Raw genomic sequence first — 14,439 nt, forward strand, 5'->3', positions numbered from 1 at the left:
TTTTTGTCTTCTCTGGTCTTTCCTAAATCACAAAAATAGTGATGACTTAAACACGATCTCATCGACCTACACAAAACCTTCGGACGTAAGTAGGTTAGTAATAAGCGCACCGTAACATATTTTATGGTTTTCCGAGGTGGTATAAATGTATAAATATAAATTTTACATAATTTTTAAAGATTAAAACAGTTAAGGAAAAGATAACGAAACCGTCATGCATATATAGGGAAAGGTCGAACGGTCTTGGCTTTTCCCATTCGATGTATCTATTTTTCCTTCTTTCACATTTATTTATTCATAAAATTTTATATTTATACATTATTTATCATTTTTAACAGTGAGAACTGTTTTTTTTTTTTGTTTTTTTAATAAACAAAATTTAAGGTACTTTAGAGGAAGATTTTTTTTTTTTTAAACTTGGGATTTAATCTTCACTATTCTAATGAGGATAGGACCTATTTGGTGTTAAAAAGCACTTAATTGCTCATTGATTCGAGTTTAACCAAAATCCATAGAGCCGTTTTGGAGAAAATCGAAAAATTGATTCTATAAAGTCTCACTTGCGGTCGGTTAGCTTTCAAAGTTCAGTTCCAGTCGCCTAAAATATGTAATTTCAGTTTCTTTCTACATTTCATTTTTGAGTTGGTCTGTTCACACAGACCATTTTGCGAAACTTTATTGCTTGGACTCTAGAGCCCTCAAACCGTGTATTTCTGTCAAAAACTTGATTTCGAAATTTTTCACGATTTTAATACTTTCCCTAACTATATATTCCATATACGTAAGTGAAAGTAGATATTTAACATTTTACTAAAATTTACATTCCGGTTTTAACCATTCATTCAATGCTCAATTGTTATACAATCAATATTAAAAATACTAATAATGATTTTATTTTAGCTTAAGTGAAATTAATAATTTATCTAATAATTACTGTGACGTGAAAACAGGCGAAATGGAAAAATACATTGCGCATGCGCTCCGGGTGGTTAAACGTCGTTAGAACAGACCTTTTTGTGGATTTGCCGTCATTTTCCATTACCTTCTACAACTTTCTATATTAAATATAATTTTTTCTTAAATCTTTGGCTTTTCAACGATTTGTAATACATCTATATTGCTTCTCTTATTTCTGGAAATATGTTTTCAACCTGAAAAGAATATTTTTCAACTTGGGTTCTAAGTTTATCAAAATTAAAATTATCAAATCATTTCATAGTTTATATTTATATGTTATTCACTACTAGTAAAAAAGGTGAGATAGTTAATTATTTATAAATAAAATAAAAGGTACTTTAGAGAAAGTCATTTTGAAAGATTTGGCATTTAAGCTCTATTAGACTATTCCAATGAGTATAAGACCTGGCTAATTTAAAGAACATTTTATTTTACATTGATTTTAACATTTTATGTATTAAATTATGACATAATTGATTCATTTTCATCATCATTTTCTGAATTTATTTTGGAAAATACCCTTAAAGCTTCAACTATCGAAGATAATCTATATTTATAATTAGAAACTCGTACTTTATGATACATTTACCTACGTTCAATTTGAGTGCTTATAGACATCTGTTCATCTAATATTTGTAGTTTCTGAGAACCTGAGCTTTTCAAAAATAAATGTTTTCCCACAAATATGATAAAATCAATTTTATTAATTTATTTTGGCATGAATCCGAGGGGATTGAAGATGTGCAGATTAAAACACCAAACCATGCTGAGTAAATGTGCCAGTAAGCTGTTTCTAATGATTAGCTTCTTTAGGACCTGTTTTCATGATTGTTAACAAACTAAACTTACAAATGTTGATTTGAAAAGAAAATTTAGTTTCTGAAAAACTGTAAAGACTCTAAGTTTAGCAAATATAAACTTCAAAATTATTATTGTGCAGTAGATCGCTCTAAACATATGAATGAAATAACATATGAGCACCTGAGTGAAAAATGGGCCAAATTATTTTTTTATTCATTTTTATTTATCCTTGTTTTTAAAAAACAATAACATAAGTTTTTCAGCATGAAGTATTCTGTAGAATGATGCCATACAAGATTTTATGTTTTTATTTATTTTTTATGATTTTTTAAAACTAATTCTAGATAGCGGCCAAAAAACACATTTTGCACTCTTAGATTTATCTAGACTTTTAATATGTCAAAAAGATACAATCAACGAATATAAACATTCAAACTGCGCCTTTGTGGAAATTAGGTGTCACCCTCCCCTCCTCCAAACCGTACCAGTATCCAAAACGTATTTATCCATAATATTCTATAGAAAGCATATATGGTTTTACAGTCTTTTGAAAATGCTGGTGTCAAGTTTTAATTTATTTTCTGCAAGTTAACAAGAAACAATGTTTTAAAAAACAACAATAGTAAAACCGAGGAAAGTGTTAAAAACATCCAGTGCGCTGTGCGCATTTTATTTTCACTTACTTTGAGATGAAATTAGTTTTGTTTGTTTCAAAACAATTCCTTTTTTATTATTCAGAGTGACAATATGTTTTAAGTAACCAAGAAAACGTAAACTCTTGACTATTGCCATAACCGTGAACATTTATTTTCTTCTTTATTTTTTTTCAAATTCTTACATATTTTATAATTATTCATTGATTTTTATAATTGGATGTGTGCTTTTACATCTAACGAACAAACAGTGGAGCGATTATATATTAAAAAGAAGAAAAAAATTGAAAAGAGCTACTGAAGATTTTTTTTTAATAATTTATTTATTGATATTTACAACTGTATACATATATACACATCAAGTAAATTTGCTGTAAGTGATATTATGACATGATAAAAACATGTGGAGAATCTACCCATTCATAGAACCCAAAAAGATTTCCAAAGGAGAAGATCTCGAGACCATCTTCTTTTCAGACGTCTAGGAGGATTATTAGGTAGTGAATGAGAAGCCAGGCTAGAAAGGAGTTGGTTTGGGTGGTTGGGAAGTTTATTATGGAAGGATTGGTATCTGGTTCTGGCCAAATCGGCAACATAGGGGACATTGAGGTCCTGATGGATGATTTGATTTGTGACAAAGTAAGGAGCATTAAGGATTTTACGAAGGATTTTGGACTGTAAGGATTGGATTCGAGAGGAATTAGATGGTTTAGTGGAGCCCCATAGCTCAACTCCGTATGTCCAAATAGGCCTTATAATAGTCATGTAGATCAGTCTTTTGTAATGGATTGGAAGTTTGGACCGTTTGTCTAATAAATGTTGTAATAGTCGGAATCGAAGAGCTGTTTCCTGTCTTTTCAGTCTTGTTTTCCATTCCATGTCAGTCGTTACTGAAGATTTAAATTTAAAAAAGGAGGTGGATGGTTTAATGAGACAAAACTAGAAAAAGGACACTGGTCCTTTTCAGTTGACGTTGGGACCTATATTCGCACAAATAATAATGAGTTTATTGTGTCAGGTTTTAATCCGCAAGAATAGAAAATGGTCCCGACGGTCCAATACCTAAGTAGCGATGTGTACCGACATATTTATTCCTTCTTATTATTCGCTGAAGGCGACTATCTTTCGGAGGAAATCCACAACAGTAGTACGTACGATAGTCGAGTACCGTATGTCCATTCGTGATGTTTGTCGAGTAAACACTTGGGCGGCTGTCATGTATCTACCCAACAACGATGTGCTATCTTTATTCTTTATTTATCGGAGCTTATGTTTTCCAATCCGAAACGTCCCTGATGGCTGGTTATTTACAACTTTTTGAGACACGTGAGTTTCTTTTGGAGTATTTGTTTAATTACCAAATATTATTTTTTTGAGCATGCGTTCCTTAATTTCGTTTCTTGTTCTATTTTGATAACAATTTTCAGACAGTTGGATTCTTCTATCGCAAATTTTCTCGAAATAATTCCATTCTGATATGCGAGTTTGTATCAAAATAAAAAATGTTCATAAACTTGGACCAACGTAACCAAGTTTTTTTTTTTTAATTAGGGAAAGTATATCGTTGAAAAATGGCTGAAAATAAATGGATTTTTTTTATTTGCTTAGCGTCCTTACTGCTGCTTCCTAGCTGACCTATACGGTACTAATCCTGATTCATCTCCGATCGTGAAAGGTTTGAGGTATTTGGCGGCAAATATTGAACTGGTGAGATAGACAGGTGTGGCGGGGGTAGGGAGATAAGGAACACTTTATCAAGAGCGGTTGATAACCGATATGAGGAGTCAGTGAGGATGTACTCAGGCTACGAGGCGACCGACCAGCCCTACCCGGAGCAGCACTGGCAGTTCCTCCCGCCAGAGTACCACGAGGAGCACTATGGGTGAGTGAGCTGCATTTAGTCGTAATATGAGAAAGTAATCGATATAAATGATAATCGATGGAGTAGGATGGAAAATAAAGGATGAGTTGTCGGTATTGCTGTTTTGGATGGGCTTCTCCATCAGCCGTGCTCTGGCTCCTTCCTCAAATGATCCTATCGAAGTAAAAATGATTGCAAGTGAAGTGCTTGTTTACCATTCGTATTTTGTTTACACAATAGAAACTGAACAGCATTATATTTTCATTACAAGGAACCTAGTTTTTGTTTTCAATCGACATAATTTTATTCTTATCCAATATCTACTCCATCCAGTTTTCAACATTATATTATGGTTCTTTCATGTGATCATAAATGCTTTTGTTAGAATACAAGCATTCCTGTTCCGGTTACTGCGACAGAATAAAATCAATATTCATGTTCAGGGATTACATATTGGCACCATTGTGTCATGTAGGGAATGTGAAATTGCTGATTAATTAATTAGTGCTTTAGCTCTGCTTGCCGAACATCCAGGATAGAAGGCTCACAGTTAAATTAAAAACAAAATGCTATAGAATTATTTCTCTTTCTTCCTTTTAGTCCAACTTCCCTCGATGTGTTTATTTTTGCAACTCAATATTAGAGGATACTTTACCAAGACGCTATGCTCCAAGTAAAATAATTTCTGTATATTTTGAGTTATTCCTGTTCAGACCTTGGTAATAAATATTCGAGCTTATATAATGTATAAAACGTACTATTGACCTAACCCATACCAATATTTTAGAAAGACGTTAAAAGTTAAGAGATCAATTCAATCTTATACGTAAAGAAAACGTCTTGTTCTCCCTAGAAAAAGCGTCTCCGTTATATTTTTCAAACCGATTTGAAGCAATTCATCTTAGACGCAAAAAACAGTTTATATTTGTAAAAATAATCAGTCTATAATTTTTACAAAAATAATTAATAGTTCGAAATGCCAAGGAAAAAAAACAATATTACTCAACATGCTAGCCACATGCCAACACTTATCGATACCATTGTAATTTGACAACTTAAATTAGCTAACACTGTATGTGCCATTTAATTACAGTATACAATTGAAAAGAAGCCGTATTATGGATCCCCTTTACAACTTTATAACTTAACTACAACTTAATAAGAAATGCTATTTAGTAGTTTTGTTCATCTTAAGAGGCCAACTGATGTTTATATGAAAGCAAATATACATCAACTTTCAATTCCAAAGCTGGTTTCTGAATTTCCTATTAATCTTTTTCTACTTAAGAGTACTCTCTTACTTTCGTTGTAATATAAATGCCTTATGCCTTGGTGTGAGGATTTATAAATATATTTATCATGCACACTACATATATATTTTGTCTTAAAAAAAACAAAATGCTTAATTTTTAAATGCTACTTGTTCTATTAAAAGAAGCTGGCACACTAATTTCACCAGGAAAGTTTTAATATGCTGTATACCGTATTTTAGAGAGAACACACCAAGAATTGGTTGTTAGCCTCCTCAATTCTTTTCGGGAAACATTAAAAAAAAATCAACAATGCTGAACAATTAATGGTTTTTTTTATTTTTTTTTATTTTATGCTCATCTTTGGTTTAGTATTCAATTAATATAATAATACTAAATTACTACTGAATACTAAATTAAAGAAGAGCATAAAATGAATATGATTAGTTGTCTCAAAACCTTATTTATTTATTTATATATTAAAGTTCGTTATTCCAGTTCCTCAAGTCTCAAGAACTGTGCAGTACATACTATTGGTGGCACTACTCCAATTACTTGAACTTTTTTTCATTTCTTTTTTCATCAAAACGGTTCAGGGTTAAACAAACCCCCTTTTTTGAGCCCCATGCCTTGACTGTATACTGTATAATATCTAATTGATTTCGCTTGAAAATTATATATGAGTATTTATCTGTGCTTCCAGAACCCATATGTTAGTATAATCTCATTTTTTTTCCCTTACTAGCCATCTGATGTATTGTGTTATTATCCTACGGCTTATTATCCTATTCTAAACATAGTGGGAAGGTAGAGGTTTTGTTACGCGGGGCCAACACGAAATAAAAATCAATCCGCCGAAGCCGGAATGGAACCGGTGATGCTGGAGGTTGGATGTTGCCAAGGTGATGCGTTTGGTTTTAATTTTAGTTATTACCCTTGATTAACGAAAGTATTTTAGTACCATACACAAACTCTAGGATTTCTCCTAGGCGATTGAAAGTTTGTTTCCCCACTTCATGAAGGTTGAATATGCCTCAAGATGTCTCCCGATCCCTAAATCGATTCATAGTCACAGCCCACTAATATTTTTCATTAAAACAGCTTCAGTGAGGATTGTGTTATTTTATTATTTAAAAAAATGTACTTTTTAATAAATAAAGCATTTATTAATTTCTATAATAATACTAATTATTTAACGATGACTCGAGATAAACCTGGGAACGTTATTATTTAATATCGTTTTCTTCCTAGAAAGATCCTTTATATAAAATACACCTGACGATATCTCTAAAGATAAGACCACTCCTTCAGAGTTCTTACGCAGTTCTAAAGTAAACATTCGATTTTTTATTTGCACTAAATCGGAAACTACTATCGCTCTTATCTCGTGTGCCTGTAGTTTCGGTTCAAGTCCCGTCACTGAGCCCTTCATCACGGCGGCGTGTGCAACAACAAAAATGTTTGTTACAACAATATTTCTGATCGTTGAAATATAAATAATTAAATTGTAATATCTAATTTTATTCATCTCACAAGGAATAAAAAAATAAATTTTATTTCCAATTAATGTTTATTACATACGTTTTAACTCGAACGGTTTTGTAATGTTCTACAATTATTGAATTATTTTAATCATATTAAATATATGCAATTTATGACTGATTGTTGTGGAATGAATGATAAAAATAAACATTGCTCAGTTTTCCTTCTTTTTGCGTAATAAGGAAACTAATTTATAGGAATTCCAATTATCATTAATTGATGTTCTTTAATCTGTAAACAAAAAAAATCATGATATATTTTAAAATGATGACATTTTTTTTAACTATACCTTCTAATCACATTTTTTTACATTACGGATGATTATATTTTAAATTGAACGAATTATATTTTAATTATAATAATTATACATTTAATTGTTATATTTATATTCATTAGGGTATTATTAATTTTATTTAATTATGCATCAATAATGATTCCGTAAATTAGTTTTATATCTTTCGACATGCCCTGTTTCTTTAACAGGATGTTTTGAAATGTATATTATTGAGATCTGTATTATGTTTAATTATTTATGCTAAAAAAAAAACCAATATCGAAAAAGATAAATTCAACAAGTTAATTTTTTTATAATTATAAACTGATAGAATGATAATGCTAACTGTTAAAATGGTAACCCTAACCAATATGAGAGAAAATAAATTCAGATAATTAACATTATTTTTATTTACCTGTAGTTTGATGATAAATTTATATTATTATATTATAAAAATTTAATAAATAATTTAATTATAAAAAGTAAAAAGTTCAATTAAAACTGCTTGATTATTGGTGATGGCAAATTAATGATATTATAATAACATTATTGAATATTGAATTTTTTTTTTGAGTGAGATACTTGTGATAAAAGTGAAAATCCTTTGAATCATTGAATTACAGAAACATTTCATGGAGGGCTTACGGGTTTTACACTGGAAGTATTATCTGATTTTGGCTTTAAAATATACCAGGAAGTCAGTCTGAACAGCGCTGAGCTCTAACCCCCTAAGTTATATATTTATTTATAAAAGCCAGTTAATTTTTTTTTAAAAGAAATCTCCAGTAACGAACTCCGGAAGTATTTATCCATGGTGCTCATTTTGATAAAGACCGTTGGTATCCCAATTTAAGAAATAATTAAGTATGCCAAACCAGGATTTGAACCTTTCCGTCCAGAAAAGAAAACGCTCTGTTCGTATGTTACACACTTTATCCTGTAGGGATTTAAAGGTTATTATTTACAAATGGATTTGTTTTGTTGCATAGAACAAAAAAAAATATTTCCGTCTGTATTAAATGGGTTAAAATGTAACAAAATCTCATTTTAAAAAAACAAAAAACACTTGAAATTATTAATTAAACACGCTTATTGAAAGAAACAAAAAAATATTTCCTTTAAAAAAAATCTTGTGTAGTACGCGCATTACAGCAAGTTGACTTACCACCACGCCACTTATTTTGTTTTGTGTACATTGTTTGGCTCGTGTCAAAGTTATAGCTATTTTTGTGATTTTCGAAAAAAAAATATATATATATATATATATCTAAGTACTAAAGACTAAATTTCTTGACAAAATTTTTTTATTTTTCTAATGCTATAAAAATAAAAATTCCTATTTTAGGGTTTCTTGAGGTAGAAATCTAAATCTAAATTTGGTTCAAAATACAACAGTTTAACAAGTCCGTAATACAATGAGGAAAGATGGCGTAGTCTCTCTCAAATCGAATGTGTCAATTTTTCCTTTTTCTCTAATAGTTGTTTATAAAATTCTTTAATATTTTGTATTTATTCATTGTTTATTATTCCTAATAATGAGTATTTTTAATTTTTTTCACATAAACAAAATTAAAGGTACTTTAGAGAATTTTTTTTAAAAATCCGTCATTTTAAAAAAAAGCTTTCTATTTCTATGAAGATAACACCCATTAAGATCTATAATTTATACATTGTCTGCCGAGTTTGAATCGTCAAAATCGTTTTCGAGAAAATCGAAAAATCTAGTCTATAAAGTGACACAACGATTTTTATCTTCGATTTAATCGAAAAAGTTGCTATCACGTTCCAGACTATATACCCACCTTAAAAAATATGTAATTTCATTTTCGTACGACTTTTCCCTTTTTGAACTAGGCTCTTCACACACACATACCATTTTAAAGGACTTGGTTATTTGGACTCAGGATACATCATAACACCTATTTTGTCTAAAACTCGGATTTCAAATTTTGCACGATCACAAATCTTTTTGACCCACTGTGCTGTTTCAGTCGGTCTAATTTTTTTAAATTATATACTCATGTGTAGATATAGCTTTTCTGCCAAATCTATTATTAAACCGGTCATGTAAAATATATTTTGATTTCACCTTCGGAAACATGCCTGATGTGTTTTGTCGTAGTATCACCAAAATAACGTTTTATTGAAATCGCTGTTCCCACGTCTGTCGGAATCGGATTTCCTTCGAAAGTAGAGAAGTTTCAATATTATAAAATTGTTAATATTGAATGTAAACTCCGGAATTATTCTAGTAATTTCAAACCACGTGACGTGGAAATAAAAATAGAAGAAACAATTTGTAAGAGAGAGTATTGAGGAGTTGAGAGTTATTGTTTGGTTTGTGCTTGAAGTGGGATGATACGGGATGGTACTGACCGAGAGCACGCGAGCTGCACCTGTTCTCACTCAATAGCGTTGTTGAAGGCTCTTCTCTGCGGTCTTGTTTCCACGAGTACCCTCTCCTACCGCTTCAACTTATTTCTATAAAGTACATTGGAGGCCAACTGAAGTACATTGTATAAATGCAACTGAAGTATGTTAAGTAATAAAGTACATTTTAGGCTCCTGTGTCGATAGAATGATATATTAATGTGGTAATTAGAGGAAGTTTTTTAAGTAAATATCGAAAATGGATTTACTCATTTTGGTTCGGTTTTATAACAACAAACGTAAATATTTATTATGAGGTGTAGATAGTTGACCGAAGATTACTCATTGGAGAAGATGGTCGGAGGGTGCGGTGAGCAAAGAATAACATAAATAAACAAAAATATATTTAATTATGCCGACATTTCGACCTGAGTTTCAGGTCTTCATCAGGGCTATAGAACAAAAGAGATAACCATCATTTAGAGAAATAAAAAATTGAAAAGAAATAATATACAAACAAATTTGGAATTATACAAAATATTGAATTGAATCATAAATAATAAAAAATTGACAATTGATAATTAAATAATAAAAAACAATTGGTTGTTAATCATGGAATTAGACGGTAGCAGATATATATTTATTATTATTAGCAGTAAATATTTATTAATTGGATTTTTTTCTGTTTGGGTTATTAAGTAGTCTTCATACTTCTTCATTTTATTTATTAATTTTACATCAATAAAATATTCCTAATCATATTTTGGACCGTTGTTCCATCTTCAGGTGTTGAATGTAAAATACTTTCTAAGAGCTATTTATTATTGAGTATGATTTTTAGATTTAAAGTTTATTAACCATCTTAATAAACTATCATTAATTTTTTTTTGTTTTTATAATCAGGTTTTCTTTATAATCGATAACTTTGCATGCCTTTTTTCCTATTTTTTTTTTCATCAGTATTCTAAAATAAAATTTGTTCAAATTATTAATGGAATTTTGTCAAATTTTTTAACTGAAAATAACACACTTTTATAATCGGATTTTCATGGCATATTTATATTTCGTTGTTAATTATCTTTTAAATTTATAGATTGTTACTTCTTTTTGTTCAGACTCATGCACTCCATCTGCCTACCAGTTATTAGCTATTTTGTAGGTTTCATTCTTCTATTTCTGTTTATCTACTTTGTCAATACTGCTAATTGATATTTTAAAAAAATATTTGACTAACTGTGTCTGTATAATGTGTGCCTATTCGTCCCCAATATCTCAGAAAGAAAAAATCAGGAAATACTACAAATTGGTGCCTACAAAAAATAAAACTACTTAATATATTAATTAGATTTTTTCTTTAGCTCGAGATAATTCTTCTCTATTTATGTGCTAATTATAAGGGTTCAATTTCCAACATTCCTAATCTTGTCTATGTTCTTTTTCTTTCTCTTTTTTTTTTTTTTTTTTTTAATATATCATCATTTCTATTCTGGTGGTGTTATTAGAGAGATATTTTTTATTTAATTTTGTTTTTAGAAAAATAAATTTCTGTTCTGAATCTTTTTCTCGAATAATATACGTGGATGCGGTTTTCTTCCAGCAAAAATACAAAAAATAAGCTTCTGTTTTTGATAAATTTGTTGCTGCTCCCTGTCAGAGGAATAATGATAAGGAGTTAACATGGTTTTTTAGAAATAAAACAGTTTTCTTTTTTGAATAATTATTAGAAATAAATTGTTTCCTAATTAAAATATAAAAATGATTATGTTTCGAGAATTTTCAACAAAAGGTATGATAAATAAAAATGTATTATAGAAATACATAATACTACCGGATGGGACAAATAAATTTGTAATTAATCACAAACAAAAAAAAAAAGATAGCTTAAATTAATTTTAAAAATTATAAATAGATATTTATTTTTTCCCTTTACCTAAGATCAGCTTACAAACACCTAAGATGAATACAATAATGAAGGTATATTAAGATTAAAGGAGTAGATATAATGGAGAACCGAAACATTTCATTGAAATTGATTTTATAATATTTGTGAAACCCCTGAAATTCGCCTAAAGGTAAAGTTAAAGTTCTTTTATTATTTTTAGAATATACCTTACGATTTATGATTTGTTTCTGGATTTATTTTTTATTTATTATTTTTTTTGCCTTCTTATTTATTTATAATTATTTTTCAACCTTTGATGTTTTCAATTTTCTTTTAAACTTGTAAATATGTATATAAACAATAATTGTTGCATTCTGTTAATTATTTTAGTTCATATGTTAATTATCTAGTTCATCTGTTAATTATTTTAGTATATAAAAAATAATTGTTGCATTCTGTTAATTATTTTAGTTCATCTGTGTCGAATTCTTTTTCATTTATATTATTAGAAGTTAGTCACGCTATGATTTATGAGATGGATGTGTAATTTATGTTTTATCTTTTCTTTTTTTTTCTATTACAGTCTAGGGTACTTAAGCTTTTAATCGACACCTGTAATATTATTCCAAAGAGGGTAGTACCAGAATAAAACAATAATATTATTATTATTAAAAGGCCCTAATTTCCTCTCCCAGGAATCCTATCCCTTCATACTCGTACTGTAGTATAAAATGGTTTAGCGGGTAGCATTCTATATTATTCAGATTTCTTTGATCATGTGCCACGTTCTCATATATAATTTTTTTACTACGTTAGTAACGTATATGGAAACATATATAATGCAATGAATACGATCGAATCTGAGGTGTGATGCTAGAAAATCCTCGCTAAGGCATGTGTGACGCACTAGTGTGATTCCATTCCTTCACTGAGACCATTACTGAGAATGAGACGCTAGCCATTAATGCCGGGAGACCAGTAGCCGGATTCCTCCCGCGGGATGAATGGAGGAGGCACAAAGGGCTAAACAGCAGTCCCTGGGAAAACCCCCCGCGTGTGGTCCTCAGCTAATGACTCTTAGTGAATGACCTAATCTAGAAGCAAGTGGGCCCATTCACTTGCGGCTCTATAGGCTTCAGCCGTTCCTTGACGAATCCTCACTCATTCTTCAGCTCCCGGCCAGGAAGTGACTGTCATAGCAAACGGGATGGTATCTGATGTGGGACGGTATGATGAGGATTCATAAGTTCACCCATTCCCACTAAAATTAACAAAAAGGTTATAAGCGAAATTCATTGGAACCAGACAATTCAGTTTAGCTTCTAGATTTAAAAAATGTATTATTTATTAACCACATGATACGACCAAGTGTACAAGAGCACTTGCAAGTTCTGTGCTATCAAATCGGGCCAATGTTGATGGCGACACTGGTGAAGTGGTCCATCAGAGTGTGCCTCTAAAAATTAAACATCACTTGAGAAGGGGACTGCCACTAGTTATGTGCAGTAACTCTCCATTTTACAACTGTCCCTTAGTGTCCCTAAGTAGCTCCGAATTTTTATACTTCATCAAGTAGATCAGCATCATTATCAGAATGTTGTATATATACTTATTTTATGTAGGATTTTTTAGTGTTGGGAAAAATTGTTTATTTTGAAAAGTTTTAAATATAGAAAGATTTTAAAATCATTTGAAGCCTTGAAGATTTTTAACCAAAATAGTGCAAATAATTTAGTTATTGTGGATAAGTATATGTGAAAGGATGTTTCAGGGTCCAGTTTTCTTACTGGAAAAAGATTTCTGAGAACCTAAAGAAGAAAAAATGCCTCAATCCACGTATGTCTGTTGACGCTTTTTTTTAGGATCTTAACGTCCACAGATTTCCATTGTGATGTATTATTTAGGTTACAATAAATAAATTATCTTTCTTCGTATACCATTAAGGATTAGATCATTTTTATTGATATCAATTAGTAAAAATTAAAACTATTCTAATTAGATATACTTTTTTTTATTTTTACCACTTTGCGTCCACACATATCGAGTGGTCTGTAAAATAATAATGACTTGTTCATAAATTACTAACTATTTGTAGATCTTTCTTTGTGAATGTTTTAGCGATGGGCTTTTGATTTCTACATATATATTCTATTGATAGACTGATTTTATAATAGAGCTCGAACAATGCACCTATATGATTTTTGTTTGCCTCATATTTTTAATTTCTTAATACTGTATCAGTGTGCAATTCTTAATATTATATCAGTCTCCAATTCTTAATGTTATATAACTATACATTCAATTACTGAGAAACGAAGTATACCTGTAGTTAATTACATGAATTATAGATACGTCCTGGAGGAATTCATTCACTGACCATTTTATATAATTTACACAATATTCAGATTTTATCTATAAATAATTAAATCTATAATTTATAGATAAAGTTTTTTTAAAAATATATATTTTTGTTGTTTTGCTTTATATATTTATTTATTAATAATACTAATTTTTATTTATAAAATTTTTGATGGAGTATAAAATAAATTCAACATGTAAATCGGAATTCCTGATATTCATCACACATTCCATTCAAACATTTATCACGTAAATTTCATTTAAGCTCATAATCAGTAATTGTATTAAATAATTCCTAAGTAGCAACAAAGCAACAGTAATCTGATATTTGATTTAATATAATAATATATTAACATTCATCTAATTTTTTGCAAACAAGTATAATCAATTAATATAATACTTCTATTTATATTGCTTTGACTATCGAAACTTTTACATTGACTGTAACAGCAATCGATTGGCAAGGAATGCCAAGAAGGGTCCAACATTCG

General features: G+C 29.9%; 1 protein-coding gene and 1 long non-coding RNA gene across 2 annotated transcripts in view; one reads left to right on the forward strand and one right to left on the reverse strand.

The window, feature by feature from the left end:
* Positions 1-877: 877 nt before the first annotated feature.
* LOC106687664 (uncharacterized) lies at positions 878-1,906 on the reverse strand. The gene is made up of 2 exons (XR_001344201.2): positions 1,551-1,906; positions 878-1,151 (listed from the first exon to the last, which is right to left on the reverse strand). It is a non-coding gene; the product is annotated as an uncharacterized lncRNA (long non-coding RNA).
* Positions 1,907-4,141: 2,235 nt separating this feature from the next.
* Positions 4,142-14,439, forward strand: part of LOC106687665 (homeobox protein Nkx-2.2a) — a 56,595-nt gene continuing 46,297 nt past the window's right edge. Inside the window, exon 1 of the mRNA XM_014431677.2 lies at positions 4,142-4,293. Within this exon, the coding sequence (XP_014287163.1) occupies positions 4,205-4,293 (89 nt within the window). The 5' untranslated portion in view covers positions 4,142-4,204. The remainder of the gene's footprint in view (positions 4,294-14,439) is intronic.

This window comes from Halyomorpha halys, unplaced genomic scaffold, assembly GCF_000696795.3.
Source record: "Halyomorpha halys isolate HHAL.00 unplaced genomic scaffold, Hhal_1.1 Scaffold994.1, whole genome shotgun sequence".
NCBI lineage: Eukaryota > Metazoa > Arthropoda > Insecta > Hemiptera > Pentatomidae > Halyomorpha > Halyomorpha halys.